Source organism: Lathyrus oleraceus, chromosome 7, assembly GCF_024323335.1.
Source record: "Lathyrus oleraceus cultivar Zhongwan6 chromosome 7, CAAS_Psat_ZW6_1.0, whole genome shotgun sequence".
NCBI classification, from domain to species: domain Eukaryota; kingdom Viridiplantae; phylum Streptophyta; class Magnoliopsida; order Fabales; family Fabaceae; genus Lathyrus; species Lathyrus oleraceus.
In genome coordinates, this window is record NC_066585.1 from 520,615,189 (window position 1) to 520,641,648 (window position 26,460).

Below are 26,460 nucleotides of genomic sequence, written 5' to 3' on the forward strand. Positions count from 1 at the left end.
AATTTCAGTTTCTAGACTTGTACCTTTTGGATATTCCTTTAATTTTAAAGACACCTTGTTTGAATTATTTTATAGTTCGGAATATGTTGGGAATGGTATATTGTCTGATGGTCTTTATCGTATTAATTTACAAATCGAATCCATGTATAGTTCAATGCATGTTCAAACTGGCACTAAGCGGTGTAATATTAATGAGAATTCTTCTATGTTATGGCATCGGAGATTAGGACATATCTCCGTAGAGAGAATTAAAAGGTTAGTAAAAGATGGGGTACTTAATGCTCTAGATTTTGCTGACTTTGAAACTTGTGTTGACTGCATTAAGGGAAAGCAGACCAACATGTCTAAGAAAGGTGCCAATAAAAGTTCAAGTATATTAGAAATAATTCATACAGACATATGCTGTCCTGATATGGATGCACATGGTCAGAAATATTTCATCACTTCATAGATGATTACTCACGATATATGAATATTTATTTGCTTAACAATAAATATGAAGCATTGGATGCCTTCAAAGTCTTTAAGGCTGAAGTTGAGAACCAGTGTGGAAAACAAACAAAGATTGTGAGATCAGATCGGGGTGGTGAATACTATGGTAGATACACTGAGAGTGGACAAGCACCTGATCCATTTGCTAAGTTTCTTCAAGAATATGGGATTGTTGCCCAATACACCATGCCCGGTTCTCCGAACCAAAATGGTGTTGCAGAAAGAAGAAACCGAACATTATTGAACATGGGGCGGAGTATGCTTAGCAACTCTAATCTTCCTAAATCATTATGGAATGAAGCACTAAAGATGGATATGTATATTCTAAACCGGGTTCCATCCAAGGCTGTCCCAAAGACACCATTTGAATTATTTAAAGGATGGAAGCCGAGTTTACGACATATGCACGTTTGGGGATGTCCGTCAGAGGTGAGGATTTATAACCCACAAGAAAAGAAACTAGATCAGAGGACCATTAGTGGGTATTTCATTGGATATGCCGAAAGGTCTAAAGGTTATAGATTTTATTGTCCATCTCACACAACTAGGATTGTGGAGTCAAGAAATGCAAAGTTTATTGAAAATCATTTGACTAGTGGGAGCGATCAAATCAAAAATTCAATTTCTGTGCACGATCATCTAGAGTATGAACCTTCCACTTCAAGTAATAGATTGGTTACTATTTACAACATCCCTCAAGTTCAAATGGGTGTTGATCAACCAATCATCGAGACTCCACAAGCTACTGATGATCCAGTAAATCAAGTTGGTCATCAAGATGATGAACAATTAGTTGAACAACAAGATCCACAAGAAAATGTTGATCAAACATTAAGAAGATCTAGTAGAACAAGAAAATCAGCTATTCCTAATGATTACATTGTGTATCTACAAGAATCTGACTATAATGTTGGAGTTGAGAATGATCCTGAAAGCTTTAGACAAGCCATGAGTTGCAAAGAGTCAACTTTGTGGTATGATGCCATGAATGATGAAATGAATTCCATGAAAAACAATGACGTATGGGATCTTGTAGAGTTACCTAATGGGGCAAAAGCCATTGGTTGTAAATGGGTCTTTAAAACCAAGAAAGATTCATTAGGAAACATTGGGAGATACAAGGCCAGACTCGTTGCTAAGGGATTTACTCAAAAGGAGGGAATCGATTACACTGATACTTTTTCTCCTGTATCTAAGAAAGATTCTCTTCATGTCATCTTGGCATTAGTTGCACATTTTGACCTTGAGTTGCATCAAATGGATGTGAAAACAACCGTTCTTAATGGTGATTTAAAGGAGGAGGTTTATATGAAACAACCTGAAGGTTTCTCTTCTAATAGTGGTGAGCATTTGGTTTGCAAGCTTAAGAGATCCATATATGGTTTAAAACAAGCCTCTCGTCAATGGTATCTTAAGTTCCATGAAACGATATCTTCATTTGGGTTTATTGAAAACCCCATGGATCAATGTATATACCAGAAGGTCAGTGGGAGTAAAATTTCTTTTCTCATTTTGTATGTGGATGATATACTACTTGCAACCAATGATAAAGGTTTTCTACATGAGGTGAAACAATTCCTCTCTAAAAACTTTGATTTGAAGGATATGGGTGAGGCATCTTATGTCATTGGCATTAAGATCCACAGAGATAGACTTCGAGGAATTTTGGGTCTATCACAAGAAACCTACATCAATAAAGTTTTAGAGAGATTTAGAATAAAAGATTGTTCACCAAATGTTGCACCCATTGTCAAAGGCGATAGATTTAATTTGAATCAATGCCCTAAGAATGATTTTGAGCGGGAACAAATGAAGAACATTCCATATGCTTCTGTTGTTGGAAGTCTTATGTATGCTCAAGTATGCACAAGGCCCGACATTGCATTTGTTGTTGGAATCTTAGGAAGATATCAGAGTAATCCAGGTATGGATCACTGGAAAGCTGCAAAGAAGGTGTTGAGATATCTTAAAGGAACAAAAGATTACATGCTAATGTATAGGCAGACGGACAATCTTGATGTGATCGGCTATTCAGACTCCGACTTTGATGGTTGTGTTAATTCTTGCAAATCAACATCAGGATATATTTTTATGATGGATGATGGAGCTATTTCATGGAGAAGTACTAAGAAAACCTTGGTTGCTACTTCTACTATGGAAGTCGAGTTTGTCTTCTGTTTTGAGGCTACTTCTCATGGTGTATGGCTTAAGAGTTTTATTTCTGGGCTTAGAATCATGGATTATATTTCTAAACCTCTGAAGATTTTTTACGATAATTCAGCAGCTGTCTTTATGGCTAAGAACAATAAAAATGGAAGTCGAAGCAAGCACATCGACATAAAGTATTTAGCCATTAGAGAAAGAGTTAAAGATAAAATAGTAGTTATTAATCACATTAGTACTGATTTAATGATCGCTGATCCTTTGACTAAGGGCATGCCACCAATAAAATTTAAGGATCATGTAGAGAACATGGGACTTGGGTCCTCCTTATGATTGTATACATACAGTTTATTAATAAAACTCTTATATTGTGATGTTTTCTCATTTTCATGCGCACATCAGTTTGAGAAAATATGTTACATCTGGACCAAGAGTAAACATTGGTTTATTCATCAAGTTAGTTACCACATTACAGATATATACTTGAAAATAGACGTGTTGTAATACATAGATGAGACTACTCGCTTTAAGAGGGACTATCTCTATGATTCACATATTTATTTCTTGAGTAAGTTTTCCATGACTCATTTATGCCAATAATCAGTTCTACGGACCAAGTGGGAGAATGTAACGGTTTCTTATTTTTCATTATAATAAGTATTAATAATAAAAAAACCAATTTAATGTGGTCCATAGTTTTGGGATTTTGGTTCTGAAAAGGGTATGATTTATTTTGGTTTTAATGCAAATTGATATGACCATTTAATTGGGTGGTAATGAGTTTTAATGACTTTAAATTCTTGATGGTAGAATCAAGCTTATAAATAGTCTTTGGTCCCCAAAGCTTTCTCTCATCGCAAAAGAAATACACCATCTATATTGAGAGAGCAAGAGCTTGGAAGAATCAAAGACAGTGCGCTCACAATACTGCAACAATGGTTGGAGGTAAAAACCTCTAATTCCATTTCTGCATTTTGTTTTATTGATCTTGTTGTTCTTTTGTTATCAGGAACATATGATCAATATATATATATTAATCTAACAATTTATTATTTGATTGATAGACTGCTTCGCCTTGTCAAGACTCTTCCAGTATCTACGACCACTACTGAAAGATCTTTCTTGGCAATCAAAATTATCAAGACAAGATTGAATAGCAAAATGAAAGTCTTTATTTTCTAAGAGATAACATGACGATTAACATTGAAAGAGAAATTGTTGTAAATATTGATTCTGAAACTATTATTGATGATTTCAAACTACTCAAAAATCGTATATCATTATTATAAGATATTTTTAAATAATAGTTTTTAATCATTTTATATTCAACTTTGTGTTTATTACAATTTAAATATTTTATATATAATATAATATGAATATTTAATTTATAAATTATAGTTTAATTTTGTGATCACCCTAGTCTCAAGTGATTGGTGTTCAATTTGAAATCAAACAATAAAGTTAAGGGGTAGAAATAAGGTGGTTGACGGCATAAACATTTATCTAAGTCTTTATTAATTTTTTTTATTATTGTTTTTTAATTTATTTTGATTTGTGAATTTCTTAATATCGCACTCCTATCCTATTACATGTATGGATTCATAGCAGACAAACAAAAGTTGACATGATTGAATCATGAGATAATTGTGGAGTATTTAAGTAATCATGTGGACAAGAAGTGACATATATATGTTCATTTTGCCATGTTAACAAGTCAATGATATTGATATAGATGGACTATTCCAAACTAGCTGTTAATGACTAGTGTCTAATTATATGACTAAGGTAGATGGACTATTGCCATGCCCCATTTTTGAAAAAAAATAATTCATAATTGCCCTACTTTGAAATAAAAGTCCCAAAATATTCTATTGAATGATCGAGGGTATTCAGCATTTTTTTTTTACGTGGGGCCTTGACCAATTAAAGGACGAGAACAATGATAACATAATATATATATATATATATATATATATATATATATATATATATATATATATATATATATATATATATATATATATATATATATTGATCTCTCACCCATTCAATGACCGAGTTCTTTCTTTGCTGAATATCACTTCATGTCCTCGACGAATGAATGGATGAGTGTGTTCAGAAAAGAGGGCAGTTGGAGATTTTTTTTTCAACTTAGGGTGTTTTAGGATTTGTATTTTACAAAAGGGGTATTTTGGTTAAAAACTCACTAAAGTATTCATTCAAAGTCTCACTCTAGTGCATATCTCTTTCTCTCAAATCACGGTTGCATCGTGGGTCCACCACTGTCGGTCGCCGCTTGCTGCTCTTTGAACTGTGTACTATTTTGGGTAAATGATTTCTCTTCCATTTATTTATTTATTTACAATATATAATATATGTTTCATAGAATAGAACATTAGGTTTTTTCTTCCATTTCACAAATTGATAATATTGTGTTGATTTAAAGAATATTGTGTAAGATTGAATTGTAAATTTAAGGAACTTTGGGATTACTTATCTTTTGTAAGTTTTATTGTGAATTTAAAGAATTTTGGGATTTTGTTGTGTTTTGTGCTGAAATTTTAATTGAAGTTGATCAATACTCAACTAAAGTGCATTTTTCTATTAATTTCTTCAATTGATTTTGTAGCACAAAAGTGATAACGAAGAGTAGAGAATTGATTCTTTTTTCAAGAGGAAAGAAATAGATGACTAAAATTTAAGTTCTATGTCTGAACCTCAAAGAATTCTTGAGAATCCAAGAATTGAAGAAAATGTTAATAGTTTTCCCGGATGAAATTGAGAATTCTTTAAAACGTGATCCTGAAAAATCTCCTCCAATGTGGAAATATCCATTAAACAAAATGGATGAAATACGAAAAGCTTATTTGAAATGGGGATCATATCAAATGCATTTACAGAAATATCTATTGTCTGGTAATGAAGACCATCAAAGAAGATTTTAACAGGTTTGGTTTAGTCATTTTACTTCATGGTTAGAATATTCATCTTAAAAAGATGTTTCTTATAACTTATCATGTTATCTTTTTAGCAAAAGACCAAGTGGACGTCCTGGTTCAGATGTCTTCATTTCTATAAGTTTTAGTGGTTGGAAGAAAGTTAGAAATGGAAAGCATCGTGCCTTTCTTAAACACACAGGGAAGGATCATTTTTCACCACACAACAATGCTATGAAAGCTTGTCAAGACTTGTTGAATAAAGATGAGCACATTATGAACATTATTCAAGCTCAAAGTTCGATTGAATTTATGAAGAATTGACTACGTCTCAAGACTTCAATTGACGAAGTTCATTGATTAACTTTTCAAGATTGTGTTTTTAGAGGTCACGATGAAAGTAAAGAATCATTAAATCAAGGTAATTTTCTTTAATTGATAAAACTCTTGGCATGTTACAATGATGAAGTTGTAAAATTTATGTTGCAAAATGCTTCATTTAATAACAAGTACACTTCACATAAATTCAAAAAGTGATATTGCACATTCTTTTAAATTGGGTGAAAAAGTATATCCTGAAGAAATTAGTGATTCCAAATTTTGTTTAGTTGTAGATAAAGCTCACGATAAATCTAAAAAAGAGAGAATATCTCTTGTTTTGAGATTTGTGGATAAAGATGGTTTTATACAAGAGATATTTTTTTGGCCTTACACGTGTACATGACACTACATCTTTAACTCTTAAGAAAAAAGTATGTGATATACTTTCTCTACATAACCTTGATGTCTCTAACATTCATAGTCAAGGTTATGATGGTGCTAGCAATATGAGAGGATAATGGATTGTACTTACGCATATTATGTTCATTGTTTTTCTCATTGATTGCAACTTTACCTGGTTACTGCATCAAGAGAAGTTAAATCAATTCATCAATTCTTTGATAACCTAAATCTTCTTGTGAATGTTGTTTGTTCTTCTACAAAGCGCCATGATGAGTTACAAGCTTTCCAATTAGATGAAATTGAACATTTGTTAGAGATTTGTGAGACTGTAACTTATAAAGGTGAAAATCAAATAGGTACTTTGAGACGGGCTGAAGATACTCGTTGGGGATCACGTTTGTCTTCCATTAGTAGCTTAATAAATATGTATGAAGCAGCTTGTATTATTTAAAACAAAAATTGAAAGAGAATGATTAAATTATGCTTCATGTGGAGATGTTGATAGTGCTTACAATTATTTTAGATCATTTGATTTTATATTCATATTGCATATGAGGAAAGAAATTATGGGTGTCAAATATACTTTGCCAATCCTTACAACAACATTCCCAGGATGTAGTTACTGTTATACATTTGGTTTGTACAACAAAAACTCTTATTCAAGAATTGAGAGAAGATGGTTGACATAAATTGCTTACTTGTGTGAAGTTTTTTTTGTGAAAAACGTGATATTGAGATTCCTGATCTTGATGATGTTCGTTCAACAACAAGATTTGGACGCTCTCGTCTTAAAGAGAACCAGGTAACCATTGAGCATTATTTTAGAGTTGAAATATTTTTCACTACCATTGACAAATAATTACAAGGGTTGAATAACAGATTTAGTTAGCAAGGTTTATTAACTCTAAGTTGTGTTTTGGCTCCCAAGGATAATTATAAAGCTTTTAACTTTGATACCATTTGCATTCTTGTTGAAAAATATTATCCCATGGACTTCAATGAGCAAGAGAAGATTAATTTGATATTTCAACTTCGACATTTTATTATTGACGCTCGTCAAACATCGAGTTTGAACAATTTATCAACTATTTAAGACTTATGTTCATCTTTGATTGCAACTGGAAAGAATATAATTTATTATTTGATTGATATACTGCTCCGTCTTGTCACGACTCTTCCTGTATCTACGACCATTACTGAAAGATCTTTCTTGACACTCAAAATTATCAAGACAAAATTGAATAGCAAAATGAAAGCTTTATTTTCTAGAAGATAACATGACGACTAACATTGAAAGAGAAATTGCTGCAAATATTGATTCTGAGATTATTATTGATGATTTCAAACTACTCAAAAACCATAAAACATTATTATAAAATATTTTTAAATAATAATTTTTAATCATTTCATATTCAACTTTGTATTTATTGCAATTTAGTTATATACAATATAATATAAATATTGAATTTATAAATTATAGTTTTATTTTGTGGTCAGCCCAAACTTTGTTGTCTAATTACATAGTAATTGTTGTTCAATTTGATATCAAACAATAAAGTTAACATATTAGATATAAGGTGGTTGATGTCATAAAACATTTATCTTAATTTTAATTAATTTTTAATTAATTTTTATTGTGAATTTCTTAACACGGACAAGTTATTTTATATCGCACTTAACAGACAAACAAAAGTTGACATGATTGAATCATGAGATAATTGTGCAACTTACTTAATTAATTATGTGGACAAGAAGTGACATATATATGTTCATTTTGCCATGTTAACAAGTCAATGATATTGATATACATGGACTATTACAAACTAAGCTGTTAATTGCTAGTATCTAATTATATGACTCTAAAATATTCATTCAAAGTCTCACTTCAAATTAATTTCTCAACTTGCAACATTTAAAACCTCATGACATGAACCTAATTCCATTCTCATCTCATACATCATCATCAAGAAAATGAAACCAACTTCAAAAATAAATAATATGCATTTCCAAAAGAAGCAAGAATTTTGCAACCACCTATAGTGATTCTTGCATAACATAACATACACAAATAGAAAATGACAAGAAGTTCAATGAAACTTTCATCTTCATTCATTTCTTTACTCAAATACAATTAAACAAAGACCAATAATTCTTTAAAATAAACAATACAATAAAATAAATTTATTGGCCATGCTAAATTATTCTTATTTAATATTACAAAAGAAAAGCCAATAAATTCAAATGAAAAATTATGATTGTATGCATATACATATACACAGCGAGTTTAACAGAATCAAAGATTCTGATGAACTCGCTATGATTCCATGCAAACACTTAGAGTCCGGCGGTGAAAGGCACGCCGGTGCCCGGTAACCAAGAATTACCGGCAATGAAATTTCCGACGGTGAATGGTGTGGCTTGAGAAGCACTGGTAAGAACATGGTAACCTTTCCATGAAACCCTATTAGAAGTTGAAGAGCCTGCACCTGTATTACCATATTCAGCATAATACAAAGTATCCAAAGCAAAGTTACCACTCCATTCCAACCAACCAGCAGGGTTAATAAAACCATCGATAGAAGTTTTGATGAAAACGGTTCTTGAATATTTTTGCCACGGCCGGCCGAGGTACGACTTAACCGAGCTAGGGTTTAGGTCCGACGCGGCCGTGACCTTAGAGTTGTGAATTATTATTCCGGTGTTTTGGTTTGGATCGGTTCGGCCTTGAGCCGTAACAGTGATTGTTTTTTGAGGAGGGTTTCTCGCGATAATGTTGCAACTTTGCAACACTACCGCGGCGTTGCCGAAGATGAAATCGACGGTGCCGTAGATGTTGCATTCTCTATAAAATTGTCTTTCCGAATGAACATATAGTGTGTCTTGATAACCTTCGAAACTGCATCTGTAAAATACTGAAAGATCTGAGCCAGAACGGAATGCAACAGCTTGATGGTTTGCTCCTCCAGCAGTGTTTCTAAATGTGATGTCTTGACCAATAAATCCATCACCAACCACAGCTGCAAAAATAAAAAATAAAAAAATGTTAAACTAAGAAAATTTAAATTTTGATGATATTACTATTTTAAATTTAAATTGTACTAATATGTGTTCAATTTAGAGGGTTGATTTAGATCTATTTAGAGGCAAAACTTCATATGATTAAAATATATTAAATAATAATAAATTTAAATATATAAAAATTAGTATTATAAAATGAGAATTATTAATTATGATTAAAATAAATAAAATAAGATAAATAAATAAATAAATAAAACTAAATTTGTAAATATCATCTAATATTAAATTAATATAATATATTATACTAATACAAAATAATATTTTAAACTCAATTTATAATTTTTATTTAGACCAGGTTGATTTGAATATCAATTCAACTAGAGTGGAGAACAAGTTATTGAAATGAGAAAATATTGTTATTAAAGAAAAGTTGCATTGACTATTAATTTCTATGAACATTTTTCAAAACTAAACCTTAGTAGTATTATTTATTATAAAATATATATATACTATTAGTTCCTATCTAGCTTATGTAAATTGACATTCTAACCGATTATAGATTCCTATTGAAATGCATGACGCAATATGATTATGACTTGTCTTTTTTTTAAACCGTTTATAAACTAATTTTGATATAGATGGTTTCTTAATCACCTAATATTTCATACTCTTCTTTAAATTAAAGTACTTCAAAAAGGGCCTTTAGTTTTAATATAGATTATTGTCGGCACGTCTCTTTTATAGTTTTTGATAGGGAAAACAAAATTTATATAACTTAAATAGAAGCTATATATAGATATATTTGACCGGAAATAAATAAATAGTTAATCACCAAAAAAACTACGATGATTATATTAAAAATTTGCTTAACCTAATTTGGAGATAAATAAATAATTTATAATTTATAATATATAAATAAATATCTATTGTTTTATTAGTTTGAAATAATCCGGCTAACTTCCAAAGCAAGGTAAGAATATTTAATATAGGAAAATGACTTGTTGATAGTTTAGTTATTGGTTAACAGCATGTATAAAATTTGTAATTAATAAAATAGTAATAAATATGATATTGATAGTTAGTCTAAATAGACTAGGATAGATTATTTGTTATGTATACCAATATGTATGTAAGTGTATAGTTAACCAATAACTAATTACTCTTCCACAAATATTAATAAATCTCATTGAAGTTCATTTTGGATCATTTGCAACTAGCATCTCCTACCAAACATCTACTATTGTATTAATCTAATGATTGAAAAATAATATTTCTAATCATTAGTTTTATCTTCATAAAAAAATTAATAATAATCATTAGAAATTCACATACAATTATGAGATTTTGAATTTGAACGTGTCTAATTTTAAAATAATATTTTTAATATTATAGACAAAATAATGATAGTTATCGAAAGTCACGTGTAATTATAAGATTCTGAGTTCGAACTATCCAACGTAACATCATCAACGATTATGGTTTTTTATAAATATAAAAACTTTTGGAAGCAAATAATGATGCAAATAAAGTGTTACTATAAGTGCTTACCAACGGTTGCTGAACGGAAGGTAGTGGAGCCACCTCCAACACTTTTGCTACCTGTGATTATAGTCTTTCCAATACCATCTCCCACCAACATGACATTCTTTGCTTTGATCTCAACTTGTTCATTGTAGACACCAGCCTTCACATATATCACATACCTTCCACTACCACTCGGCGCAGCATCGGTCGCCGCCTTCACGGTTGTGTATTTACCGGAACCGTCTTTAGCGACGACGACATTCGCCTTCGAGGCGGCCGAGGATGTTTGAAGAAGCTTCCGATCGCCGGGTTTAACCCATGTTGGAAATCCGTCTTTGTAACTAGGTTTTTGGTAAGGAACCTTGTTGAGAGACAAGGTGTTACTTAACAACTTTGTTACATTGTTTGACATCAAAGGTAAGACATAGTTTGTGACACCTAGGTCATAAAATCCATTTTTGCATGTTTCGAGATTCGTCAAAGCCGTGCTAAGCCATGTTTGAGAATCGGTTTGTTTGCAATTAGGGTGGGTTGTTTGAGTAAGCTTTTGGACCGTGAAATCATAGAGTTCAAGACAATCAGCCCAAGCGGCTTTTTCTTGTGCGTTACGGCACTTCGAGCCGAGAGAATGAGTATTTTCTTCGCCCTTTCGTGCTCGCTGGATCGCGAGTTGAAGCGAAACCTTGAAAAAGTCGGATTTACTCTTAATTGTTTGGTTGTAAGCATTGTTGGTTAAGTAATACTCACATGTTTGAGGATAAGGGGTTTGGTTACACCATGATTTTATGGAACTTAGTGAGTAACCATAAACAAGAGTTGAGAAAAGAAAGGGAAATAAAATTAAAAGAGTTGTTACCAAAGGAAATGAAGCCATTGAAAAATGATTCTAGGGTATGGTTTTTGAGGTTTTGGTTTTTTGAGGTTTTGGTTTTTGAGGTTTTGGTTTTTGATGTTTATGTTCTAAACATTGGTGCCTTTTTATAGAGAGAAAGAAGAGGTGGTTATAACTTTTAGAAACTATGTGCTCACCATGTCTTACTTTTCAAATTTTGTTTATGGATTTGTGATAATTTTCCATGCACGTCTTGTTGTAGGAGCAACAACTTTTGAAAATTTTAATGCATAATATTTTAGTTGGTAGAAATATTTTATGAATATTAGAGAAAAAAATTGGTAGAGGATAGGGTTTGTCTTATTTGACCTTACCAAGATGATGACTAGACCTAATAACGACATTTTTCATCCAATAATGAAACACCTTAAAATATTTAGTTAATAAGTTGAATATACGCAGGCTATAAGATATTTGATATTCTGTTCACATAAAAATATATTCAATATTCTTTTGTTTACCAAATGACAATTCAATATGAATCTTTTATTTGAAAAACAAATTTGGAAAAAAGTATGACAATTGAGGAAACTAATAATTTTAATTTAGTCTGATTCTTATTAAATTGAAATGTTTCAATTTGATTTAGTTAATTTTTTATTATAGTTCGGTTTGATTTTTTTTTACTAAATTGTATATAACAACTATCATCTATAATTCAATATTATTATTATTATTATTATTATTATTATTATTATTATTATTATTATTATTATTATTATTATTATTATTATTATTATTATTCTTATTATTATTCTTATTATTATTATTATTATTATTATTATTATTATTATTATTATTGTTGTTATTATTATTATTATTATTATTATTATTATTATTATTATTATTATTATTATTATTATTATTATTATTATTATTATTATTATTATTATTATAGATGCCACTAATCAATATTACAAGATGAAAAATTAAATTTGATAATTGTTTACTAGTTGTGGCTACACTTGGAGACAAACTTTGTTTTTGATTTGTAGTTGCTGTTTATTGTCTTTCAGCATGCTGCATAACATGAATAAATATCATTAGTTAATTGTCTCATAATTTCCTAAATTAATATAAACATTTGAAATTGTCAAAAGAAAGAAATTAAAACTTGTGACGGCCAATTGGGAAAATAAAATGTTATAAGGTAATTATCAGGACTAAAAGTTTATTCGAAAGAAAAATGAAGACTATAAAAGTCTTAGATTTTGATTGAAATAAATACATTGACAAGTAACTTTTATAATGTTTTTTTTATAAAGCAAAATAGAAGGAATAAAGTTACATTTTAGTTTAACTTTTCCATTTGTGTTTCTCTTGTTTAGTTAGGCATCAAATATATTCAAATTTGACAGAAAAATATATATGGAGACTTTTCTTTCTTTTGTGTGTTGCAAAGCAACGATGTCTCTTTTTTTAGTTAGAGAACAGTGAAGTCTCGGGCAACAAATTTAGCAAAAAGAAACAAATTTTTATATAAATAAAATATAAAATTTGCTGTCAAAAATATTAAAGACATCAATGAGAATGGCACATTCAATTGAGAATGTTAAAGATATCAATGACTCCAAAGATTTGTGGAAATTTGCTGTTAGGATTAGACATTTATGGTCTGTCACAAACATGTCCAACAAAGAGCACTTGAAAATAGTTATAATGGATGCAAAGGTAAGATGTTATTGTATATCTAATCAATGACTATATATTTGTTGTTTCAAATATAAATAGACTTTTGTATCTCATGGTGTTTATTTCTTTGTTTGGGTTTTTAGTGTGACATGATTCAAGTCACTGTACCATCACATTTGGTTTAGAAGAATTAGCCTATCTTTATTGTAGAAAATACATACATTATTCAAAACTTTAAAGTTACTAAAAATGATTTCTCCTTCAAGGAAGACTCTAATAAGTTCAAGTTGATATTTTGTGATGCATCTTCCGTAAAAACTACAGATTTGCCAGATATTCCTCAGAGCCACATGAACTTGATTAGTTTTGATGACATACTTGCTGAAAAGTTTCAATGAGAATTCTTAGTTGGTAATTTAAGTGTTCAAATTTTGATGGTTTTCATCTATAATAAATTAGATTTTGGTTTTGCTTTCTTTAAAGATATGGTTTATTCGTAGGTGTTATTGGAGGAGTTCATGAAATCATTCAGACACAGATGAATCCGTCAAACAACAAAAATAAAGTTGTATTTATCCTAACAGATACGAGGTATTCCATATTATTATTATAACAAGATTAGAAATATATATTTGTTTAGATTATATTTTATATTGACCATTAACACAATGCATGTTTTGCTTGATCTTTTATTGTTGAAGGTCTTTAATCCAGTGTACTCTTTATGGTGACCTTGCATCACAATTCTGCAACTACTACAAAAATAACAATGATCATGCTCATGTTATTGTACTTTTTCAAAATGCACGATTCAAGGAAGCTGAAGGTATTTAGGCTTTCTATTTGTTGTAGTAATTTATAGAATGTGTTTTCCCAGTTTGTTTATATAATCAAATTACACTATACTAATTTACACATATATAGGAAGTTTTCCATTGACTGTGTCCAACGCATTGAAAGGTACAAGATTAACAAGCAATGATGTTACGGTAAATGAGATAAAGAAGTTCAAAGACAGGTGATTGCTTTGACTTATTATTATTTTATTATTTCAACTTATATATCAAAAGATTATTATTCTTAGAAATTGATTATATGTTTTTTGTTTTCCATTTTTAAAATGGAGTTTCTTTATTATCAACATCTAACTTGCAAGTTGATATGACTAAAACCTTACAATGTCCTTATCTTGATAAGTTTACATGGAAAGCTCAAGTGTTAATTATTGTTGAGATCAACAATCTTCAATATGTAAGTGTATTCTGATTCATGAATTATATAGATGTTTCTGATGATTAAATTTCAAACTACTATATTATGTCGTTATCTAAAGAATTATTGTTTTTCATAAACTAGGAGAGAACACGTGTCACTATTGTTAATTTAGATAAGTTTGAAGTTGGGTAGTCTAGGTGGTTTTATGATGGGTGTGGTGAGTGTACCAAGAGTGCTTCACTTAAATATATAAAGTTGAAGTGTTTCTCAAACTATGAGACTGATGTACTTGTTCCAAGGTTTGTTTATTATATGAGTGGTTATAGACTTTTCAATTGTCTTCAATCGATTAGAAGTACTCAGATCAATGCATAAAGGTTGGTGTCATGTCTCAATTTAATTGTGCGTCTTATTTTCAATTAGATAGAAACTTGAATTTTAGGCAAAGGATACCAAATACAAAGCAAGGATTGTCTTTTGGGACATTGATTGTGTTAAGATGATTGGAAAAATTGCCCTTGAACTCAAGATTGGGTTGATTGAGGTACTTGCTTGCTTGTAGTTACCATAACATGCTACTTATACCATAACATTCTATTATAATTCTAAATCTTTTTATAGTTTCAGCCTAGTGAAGATAATCCACTCGAATATCCATATGCATTGGATAAAATGTTGAAGCAAGAGTTGGCTATTAGAGTCTTGTTTCAGCCAAAATATGGTTGATTGTCTATTGTTTGATTTAGAGATAACGAATGAGAAATTTAGAAAATAAGGGACCAATTTAAGTGATAAGAGGTAGTCTAATACCAATTCCTTATATATTTAAATAATCTACAAGTATATTTATCCTGTTATTATGTTTTTCAACATACATCCAAGTTACAATTGTTTGAGTCTTCAGTGCGGGAGATACTTTCAATTAATTAAGTAATATTCCTTAAGTATATCAATTTTAAAGTTTTTCAAAATGATTATATTCTTGCAAAAAGAAATCATTTCATAATTTGAGTGGCATATTGTTTACATATGTTTTACTATCTCTAATGCATGAGTTTTTGTTTACCTATGCTGATTATGATCCTGCTGGTGTAAGCTCGGGCCTCACACCTTCCAAACGATCGGTAATTGATTGTGTTGATGATATGGAGAGTGCCCAGTCGTCCTCAACAAAGTTGATAAAAGATGTAAAAAAGGAGAAATGATGTTTTAATTTCTTATGTATCATTTATTGTATTTTATTTTATATTTGTGTATTTTGTACTTTTGGTGATGTTGACATACATTGGTTATTTTGGACCAACAACATTGTTTGCATAATTTCTCTTTTGTAAATTTAGACTTATCTTCAAGTATATACAACTTGTTATTTTGATTAAGGTTTTCACTATTGTTTTTGCTTAATTTGTCTTCTAATATTTTTTATCTACTAAATGATTAGATATCAATAGAGCAAATTGGTCAGTATGCTTGAAAATTTCACTTGGTTAATTTGTCTTCTGGTCTTTTTATGTACTTGAACTTAGATCTCAATAGACCTGATTGGTTAGTATGCTTGAAAATTTCCCTATATATTTGCATGATGCACTAAATTTACCATGTTGTTATATTTGAATATGGTAAGTATAAAGAACTTACATGGTTGTTATATGTTTCCCACTGAGTGATTTTCCTATGCATTTACTTGAATCATATGCATCATTTCATAATCTCACCAAAATGCATCATTATTATTAACATCAAATCATTGTGGATAATGCTCCAACTTAACATCAATCAATTATTCTATTATGTATTACTTTTGGGATATATGTTTGATGGTTTCCACTAACTGGTGTTGTCTATGTGGTCCTCATTTGTTTCATCTACTGCTGATTTAAGTATTGAGGATTATATTTTAGATTTTAAATAGTTTGGGAAAATTTGTTTTCACTGTTAGGATTTTTTTTTGTGGAGTGTGAAATCATTAAAATTACACTATATATCTATGCCATACCCCAGCAAAATTATGTATTAAAACCAACCAATTTTACCCACTGTATTTCTTTGAATATAGTAAGTATAATGAACTTGTATGTATGTTATTAGTTTGACAGTTGACACTTAGTGGTTTTGCATATGCATTTTTCATATTGCTTATACATCATTACCTAAACTCACCAAAATGCATCATTATGGTTTAAGCAAAAGTAATTGAGTATAATGCTCATATTTTAAAATTTATGTTTAAATGAATGTACATATTTCCAAGTTGGTTTTGGATTTATACACGCTGATCTATTTATCAATGCTACCATATCCGTTATACTTTTGAGTTTAGTGTCACTTTCATTGTATTCATGAGTTTTTTTTTATAAAGTTAACAAATTCCTAATACTTACTAATATACACTACGCCAAATAAGGGAAAAGAGGGCGCTTATTTTGGCCTATAACAGCGCTTTTAAGTGTCCTCTAAAGTGGCGCTGGCATAGTATTAGATACCCAAAAGTGCTAATTTGAGCTATCAAATATGGGTATCTTTCACTCCATTTCCTTGCTAAAATGTTCAAAACCACCCTTGTTTTAGATGAAATGCAATTCAATGATAAACGATCTTGGTACCTTTGATTTGTGTGTTATTGTGCAGGAAGTAGGCATGAAATAATAGAAAGTGAAGACACAAAAAATTTGGCAAAGGGATCAAATCAAACAAGCATTCATCAGCTTGCTCGCTAGGCGAGGGCTGTGGCGAAGCACTCGCTAGGCGAGCGTCCGGCGAGAGTCCAGCGAAATGCTCCAGTAATTTACAGTGGCAAACATGAGCAAACTCGCTAGGCGAGCTGCTAGCGAGGTGGGTAGCGAACACTTCCAGACTTGGTGAAAAGCGCAGCCAGCACTCACTCGCTAGGCGAGGCTCTAGCGAGTTCCCAGCGAGCATTCCAGTAGCAAAACCTCTCAACCTCGCTGGGGCGAAGGTTGAAGCGTGTCCTTCGCTAGGCGAAGGTTTTGTTCGCTAGGCGAACATGACAGTCTGGGAAAGGCTGTTTCTCTGGGCGCAGATGCCTCAGGTGCCTTATTTTGGGGCTCGCTAGGCGAGCCATTCTGCTCGCCTAGCGAGCATGACAGCTCAGAAACAGCACTATAAGTAGCAAGTACCACTTTTGAGAGCCATACTTCATCTTTCCATACTTTGGTACTTTTTCTAGATATTTTCCAACTTTTGCTCTAGAGATCTTTTTGACCTAGATTTCATTTCTCTTCATCTTTTAACCATCTTTTACAAAAAGAAGGTGGATTCCCATCCAATCTTAATTATTCGACTTGGATGTTGATCAACCTTCTTCCGAAACTTGCCGACCAAGCTACCATGAAAATGAGTAGCTAAGTCCTCCATTTGTCAAGGTTAGATGTAGATGATCATTAGCTTTGTGTGTAAATGTAAGGATCTTCATTTGTAAACTCTTTAATGGTGAATCTATGATGAAAACTTTGTTCTTATTCAAAACTCTTTGTGTTGGTTTATGATCGAGAGATGTTTACCAACTCTTAACCTAGGTTTTCATCCAATCTTGTTTGTTAGCTAGAGATAGTAATGAATGATTTTGTTCACCATAAGGTTGAACCAAAAAGTTGTCATTTTGATAGATTGTGTTAGAGATAAATAATGGATCAAAATGGGAAAACTCATAATGTGTGTTCGAGAGAAACACAATGGGAGGACTTTGTGAAATAATTTATCATCTAAAGGAGTTTATAAGATTGTTGACCGAACAAATAAATGCAAAGTGATCGTTGAACCCTAACTTTGGCAATATTTCTCAAATATTCAAACCATAACTTTTACCGCATTTTATTACATTTTTATGCAAGATAACGTGACAACAACCAAAACCCTATTGTTACCTAAAGCTAGAATTAATACAACCATCGAACGGCGGTGATATCTTACAATCCCTGTGGATACGATAACAAAAACCCGACACTTAAGATTACAATCAACACATAGGTAAAGACAGCGCTTTGTTTTCCTGGAGAAAGCGCTCTCTAAAGTGGCCCTTTAAGGGCCACATTATAGTGCGCTTTCAGAAAAAAGCGCCCTCTGGAGTGGTCCATAAAGGGTCACCTTAGAGGGCGCTTTCTGGACAAAGCGCCCTCTAAAGTTGTCAATGTAAAGTGTTTAGAGGGCGCTTCCTACAGAAAGCGCCCTCTAAAGTGTTAGTTATTTTAAAAAAATTTGTTTGAAAAACAGTGGGTATTTAATTGGGAACCTGTTCGCATGCTGCAAAAGTGTAAAATTCATATTGATTTCATCCTTTAATCCAATGTTATACACCATTAATCCATTGATATATACAACATGAATCCATTTATATACAACATTAATCCTCCATATATACAACATTAATATATTGATATTCATGCATGTACAACAACATTCCATACATATATGTACAACAACTACAACCTATATGATTCTATGATCAATAATGAATTGACACAATTCATCCTTCATTTCATCCAAATGAGCTCTTGAGTAAGATTTGTATTCGTCAAAGTACTACAATTAAGAGAATAAAACATATTCATGATTTAGTAACAAATTAGATGAAATATCCGATAATATTAAAATAAACCCTAAGTTATTATTCCATACCATTTTTGGGATGTCTATACGATTCAACGCAATGATATCTCTCATAAATCTCAATACAAAAAATCCGCAATCGATCGAATTGTTTTGCTGAGGACACTACACAGAAAAACAAACAATATATATATATATATATATATATATATATATATATATATAATATATATATATATATATATATATATATATATATATATATATATATATATATATATATATATATTATATATATAATATATATATATATATATATATATATATATATAGTTAATTTCTTACAAACACTATTATAAGCAAAAATAAGAAACTTAATATATACCTGAACTCTGACCCAGGTAATGTCCTTCCTATTACGATAATTCATTTTCGATCTAAATTTTAGTATTGCCCTAACAAAATAAAAACGTATATTGAGATCAATCTGACAGACATAATTAAATATACAAATACACACGAATATTTAGGGGAATTTCACTTACGCGTCAACCGTCTTCTTCATACTCGGATATTTACTCCAATCACCCGGTAACGAATCGAGATAATACACCATTAGTCTCGAAAGATCCATAGCAACCAACACCCAGTGACCACTGTAAAATAAAACAAAAATTTAGATGCATGAAAATTTTCTACGTAAAAGATATACATAGATTAGAATGAAATTATTAGAAAGAAAATCTAACCCGTTGCCAGAATTAAACGGTAAAAAATACAAACTAGGTGTAGTATTATCGTCGGCCACCATGAATCTATCGACTAGTTCATTCATTATGGATGTTGGATTTTTCGTTATAAGCATTGTGTTGACACGGGAAGTAGCAATAAAATTGAATCGGTTACACAATTCAGTTCCCCGCATCAATGTGTCATACATATACCTTAAATAGAAACATAATAAACATTAGACTACTCATTGAAATGTGTAAATAAATTGTTCAACTAAGTAAATAATAGATTGATCGGAGTACCATATGTATGTATGAATGACAGCGATGCCCAATTCGTCGTGTTCAAAAAGTTGTTGCATGTCCTCCTTTGCAATTAATTCGGAATGAGCAATTCCGAAAACACCTTCATCCATATCTACACTACGGATGGCGCCGTGCATAATATCTGACTCTTCCACCATTTTCTCAAGACGCATCATAATTTGAGATTTTGTCCCGGACGTCGTTGGAATTTCCTTACTAGCTTTGTCCAACATTTGACCGGGAACCTAAAAATATAAATTAAATCATGACTTTTTGTGATGCAACAGAATCGTTGTGTATATAATTCAATGGGTATATATATTTGTACCTCTTTTTGAGATTTAGGATTTGGTTTTGTCCCGGACTTCGTTGGAATATCCTTACCAGCTTTTTTCAACATTCGACCGGGAACCTAAAAATTCATATAAATTAAATCATGACTTTTTGTGATGCAACAGAATCGTTGTGTATATAATTCAATGGGTATATATATTTGTACCTCTTTTTGAGATTTAGGATTTGTTTTTGTCCCGGACTTCGTTGGAATATCCTTACCAGCTTTTTTCAACATTCGACCGGGAACCTAAAAATTCATATAAATTAAATCATGACTTTTTGTGATGCAACAGAATCGTTGCGTATATAATTCAATTGGTATATATATTTGTACCACTTTTTGAGATGCAACCGACTCGATGCGTCTTGAAATCCCTTTACCAGCTTTATGTGTGGGTCTTGTAGGAGTCTAACATTACCATGTAATAAGGATTGATTAAATATCATAATTGTAGCTGAATTGAAATGTGAATACTAAATATTCATAATCATTTAGAACATATATACCTCGGCATCTGGGAAAATTAGATCTGACGGCCATCCAACAAAGGATCTGATTGCATCTCGTATCAACGTTGTCTCTGAAACAACGTCAGGTAATGGTAGAAGCGCGTCCGTATCTAATACAAGGTCAACCGAAACTTTCATATATCCCACCGGGAGGGGATTATGGTGAAGTAATTCACCCAAAGTATTGTGCACTTTTCCCTTGCCAACTATGCGATAAGTTGGTGACGATAGATACAGCTGACAAGGTGTAATGCCCTAAACCAATAATAAATATGTTATTGTTAACGTGTATATGTGTCAAGTAAAAAAGTGCTATTTTAATTTCATAATAACATATATAATTACCTCGGGAAATTTCGGTTGACAATTGATACTAGCTCGGTCACTAGTATCGTTTGCCTCGGAACCGCGTCTTTCCTCTCTATACCTTGCATTCTCCTTTTGCAGTTCGAGTACTTGTGCCCTTAACTCCACCAAGATCTCCATCACCTCTTTCTTGGTAGGATTTTTTGTTTTTGGTTTTTTATAAAATGACGACGGAGTCACACCAAAACCCTTACCCCTCACACGACCGGAATACTCAGGAACATTTAGTACTCGACTAAGTAGGCTCATGCAATCCTGGACCTCGGTTGAAGGTAAGGTTTGGGATAAAGTCTCCTGAAATATTATTAGAGGAGATTAAAAATGAATTATATGTCTAACAAAATTTTCGATATAATTAAAGAAATAATGTTATATATACTTACACATTCGACATAAACATTTTGAACCGCTTCAACGACAGCCCCATCCTTCCCAACCCGAGCAGCCTTCCACAATACGTGCTCCGGAAGAGATGTTGCGTCACTTTTCTCCTCGGCTAGCTACACATTGAATCAGATTATAAGATCATCAATTATAACATATTGTGACAATGTATAAGCTCATAGCATTTGAATATACTCACAATTCTTTGTTGTAACCGTGCATATCCCGTACGCCCTTTTTTGTACGGATACGCGGGTTTTGATGCCCTTTTCCGATTTTTGTCGCTTACTTCCTGGATAAAAAAGTTTAAGGCATATCAGAACCAAGTAACTTAACAATTGTATAATACCATAATTAATAGACATTACATGGAATTTTTCGTTTCTTCGTTTGGTGACAAAGTTATCCCATTCTTCGGCTGAAATAATCTCCGCATACTTCATTGGCCGTTCTGCTTCAACAAATTTTCCTTCCTCATCCTTGAGAAATTTGTTGGACAAAAAGGATCGAAATCCTCGGAGTCTTTTTCCGGCCAATTGAATACAATATTTTTGCCGGCTTTCATCGATGTGAAAGGATCTCTAAAAAACATACACATGGAGTGTGTTATTATAAGTAATATTATAACAATATATGGTCAACAAATAGTCAACAAAAAAAACATATAACAATATATGGTAAGTACCTGTATCTCGGACCATATTTTTTCTTTGCCAACCTTCAATTCCGGACTTCTCCAATTATCACATGTAATCGGAATATGTTGTCGAACAAGGAAACCAATGTAACTTGCCAACATTGAACCGTTAGGCTCAATTAGTTGGTCTTCAGCACTCCAATGTACTTCGAATTTTTCACCCTTGTCTCTTGCACGAATGATTGACTTCATAATAGTCAATCCTCGTTTGATTTCATTTTCAACATTGTTACGTGATCCACTCGCGTCATGGGTATCGTCTTGGTTACTAGCCATTTTATCCGTAATATAGAAATGATTCAATAAGACCCAAGTAAGACAATGACCATATTCGTGAAGCTACACAAAAAACACATTCATATACCTTCCATTTCTCTCATGTTACAACAATCTAAACTCTCTCTTTTTTTCATCATTATTGAATACAAACTCACACACACCTATTGCATACAAAAGACCAATGCAAACTTATGGTGTTTGGAATATGAACAAACTTGCATCCATAATCATCAAACTTCCAAGCACAAGCTCAAACACACTCTAAATGACATCAGTTTTCAATCAGAAATAAAAAACCTTACATAACCATACAACATACAACATTCAGTGATCAAAACCATACACACAAAAATAACAAAAAATGATTTTCAACAAGGTGCTCATGAACACCATATAGTGCTCGTTTGCCCTAAACAACATTAATCAACATAATGCACAAAATGTAAAACTCAGTTTAGAAAATGCCCTAATCAAACACCTGAAAATACAAACTATTGAGAGAAATACCTTCAAGGTGACGGTAACGATGGAGAAGAAAGTGAACAGCGACGGTGGACGCAGATAACTCAGAGAACGTGAACGCATCAGCAGAAAAAGGCGACGGCGACGACGATGTGAGGGAGGGAGAACGAACGGAGGACGAGAGTAATCGCAGTAGAGAGTAATCGCAGTAGAGAGAAAACCCAGTTACGTAAACGAAATAGCATATAGCGAGGGAAAATAAAGAGACATGCAGTATATGTTATAATTTTAATGTTTACTAAAGGGGACCTTAGAGGGGGCTTGTGTAAAAAAAGCGCCCTCTAAAGGGGGCCTAAGAGGGCGCTTCTAAAAGCGCTCTCTAAGGCTTTCCAAAAGCGCCTTATAAACTGGAAATGTACATGGACTTAGAGAGCGTTTTTTTAAAAGCGCCCTCTAAGGGTACCCTTAGAGGGCGCTTTCATAAACGCGCCCTCTATTGATGTCCCTCCATTTCCTCATTATTTTTTCGCTTCACTTTAGAGGGCGCTTTGTTACAAAAGCGCCCTCTAAAGTGCGCTGTCTATTCCAGTTGTTCGCTCCTTATTTTTTCTCTTCACTTTAGAGTGCGCTTTTGTAATAAAGCGCCCTCTAAGGTGCGTTGTCTATTTCAGTTTTTGGCGTAGTGATAGTAAAAACGATTTTGGTTTAAATGTTGATGCATGGAAGTTATTTGAAGTGGGTCTTAATCAATTTTAACCACAAGTAACAAGAACAATTAGCTTCATATGTAGGTGATCTTTCATTTAATGATTCAGTGTTTATAAAAACTCTTAAATTTGTTATGCTTATGTTATACTGCATTTGTTATCAAATGTATATATTTGTATATCAATGTATTGATTTGATATACATCAAACATGTGGAAGACATTTAGTAGCTAATAAACATCTTATATTTGATTAGAAAAGTATGCATATAGTTGTTACAGTAGGAAATACCTTCTGGATACATGCACCAACAATGTTTACATGAACCGTCAAACTTATGGAAAAAACACCATTAGTTTTTATACAAATACTAACGACAAAACCATATAAATACTTTTCTTTAAACTAAGCATTCAAACTTCAAACCTTAACAAACCACATTAACTTATACTTAAACAATACTACAACTTTCAAAAGACAGAAATAACTGTCACAAACAACCGGATCTTAATCTCAATTAAACAACACAATAATATTCAAATTCATTCATAACACTGAGACAACCGGATCAATTTATCATTCATTCCTTCAAGCGTTGTTCCTTCTTTGATGTCTCCAAAGTATAACATGCATCATCTATGGAGAAGAGAGCTAATGGCATAATAAGAGATCTCCAACCTTAAGCTTTTTATGCTTGGCATACTCATACCAACCACTATCATGGTACTTTTCCATCTTTGATCAGTTTGATTTGAGTATCTCACACTCATAGTACATAGGTTATAGTGTCAAGATCCATCAAGGCAGTTTGATCGACACCTAGACCCCTGTTAACAATCTCTGCTAGAAAATGCTACATATTTGAATGTTTTGTCAGTTTATACTTAATCAAAATAAAGATTATACTAAAATGAAAAAGATACATATCGAAAATGCTATGCAATATTTTATATAAATTGTCACCAAAACATTTTTCCGTCCTTTAATGCCTTTCTGATCTTTTTCACCCAAAATAAATCTTCTGTCAACTCTTTTACATAGTCATTCTTCTATTCAGCACTAGGTTGTTGTACATTCATCTGCTCAACAAATCCATGATCTACATTCTCCTGTTGTACTGGGTCATGTCCTACATTATTCTCATGCATGTTGATTTCAGGGAAGATATGATCTTCTTGAACTTTATTAGGAGGTTGTGGTTGGTCCACTTCCCTCCTTATGCCACCTAGTATCTCCATAGCTTCATTGGTGTCTAAAGAAGACACGTTGCTAAACCATTAACAAAAGAAATCATTATAAGTTGTCTTTAAATATGAAATGGTTTAGTAGAAATAGGTGAATATTGTTACATGTTAGATGAAGAAGACATTGAGAAATTTGAAGCAATTTATCTGAATATATAAACTCTTACGTTGGACTGTGAGAAATGAGGAAATCGTACACCTATGTATACTCTAAAAATAATATGATTTTAGAAATTACATTAAGGCCCGATTTGACACTACATTGTAGAAAATGTTGTTACACGTTACTTTGCTATTCATATCCTATCTACTATAATGATATTACAAGTTATTTTGTTTTGTTGTCTGCACTGTTTCATATGCTACAATAATGAATAAAAAGGGTTTTTTTTCTCATGTAATTATTCACAATTACATGCCTTTTAATTTATTCCAGTAATGAATCACATATACATGCCTGAGAATCAGCTACCGTACATGTGTGTTGAATGTATGTAGACATAATTGATTGTTTTAGTCTATTACCCAAGCCTATCACTCAAACCATCATAAATATTGAATCACGAATTACTTTTAATAGTTTTACATGTGACTTTTGGTTTCAAGCATGTAACCTTTGCACTTCAAGATACATTGGGTATTTAAACTAATTATTATTATTGTTTACTAAAAACTTCTCCAATTATGCTTCTTTTCATATGAGTTATTTAGTAAGCTTTTGAATTTTGAATATTTATTATTTATTAATTAATTAAGTAATCAATTCTAAGTCAATTACTTACTTAACATGATGAATAGTTTTACTTTTGAATATCTACTACATTCAATTAAATCGCACATCATGTTTTCTGTAGGAAGAATGGACTCAAACACTTCAGATATTTTAATTAGTTGCATATTGTTGTAAGCTCTCCAGAAACCTGGATGTTCATGGTTGGTCAAAACATTATAATTTTGCATTGGCACAACATAGAAAAAAATAAATTCTTAAAGAAAGAAGATAAAAACAGAAGACTAGTGAGAACATCATTATCCATCATGGTCATGAAAAGTTCAGATATCCATCAACAAATCATCATATTACCCCGCTTAATGACATAACTTCTTCAACTATTAATATAAGAAACCAGACTGTTAATACGCAGCCAAGTCGATCAGATATTTCATGTACTAAAAGATGAAATGTTGGTGTTATTTAAGGTTTGGGTGTCAATCTTCTGAATAAGTTTGTACGTGAGATTCAACCACCTGATTCATCATCCACAAGTCATATACCA

General features: G+C 31.8%; 2 protein-coding genes and 1 pseudogene across 2 annotated transcripts; 2 read left to right on the top strand and 1 right to left on the bottom strand.

Annotated features, from left to right (window-relative positions):
• The first annotated feature begins 678 nt into the window (after window positions 1-678).
• LOC127104709 (uncharacterized) lies at window positions 679-7,590 on the top strand (annotated as a pseudogene).
• An 810-nt stretch (window positions 7,591-8,400) lies between these two features.
• On the bottom strand, window positions 8,401-11,914 carry LOC127101825 (pectinesterase 2). The gene is made up of 2 exons (XM_051039267.1): window positions 10,881-11,914; window positions 8,401-9,331 (listed from the first exon to the last, which is right to left on the bottom strand). Exons 1-2 carry the CDS (start codon window positions 11,728-11,730, stop codon window positions 8,649-8,651), a joined length of 1,533 nt encoding a protein of 510 aa, XP_050895224.1. The 5' UTR covers window positions 11,731-11,914; the 3' UTR covers window positions 8,401-8,648.
• A 1,364-nt stretch (window positions 11,915-13,278) lies between these two features.
• Window positions 13,279-15,321, top strand: LOC127104710 (uncharacterized). The gene is made up of 7 exons (XM_051041878.1): window positions 13,279-13,419; window positions 13,647-13,768; window positions 13,864-13,971; window positions 14,082-14,206; window positions 14,305-14,369; window positions 15,038-15,139; window positions 15,223-15,321. The coding sequence occupies exons 1-7, from the start codon at window positions 13,279-13,281 to the stop codon at window positions 15,319-15,321; spliced, it is 762 nt and encodes a 253-aa protein (XP_050897835.1).
• Window positions 15,322-26,460: the final 11,139 nt, after the last annotated feature.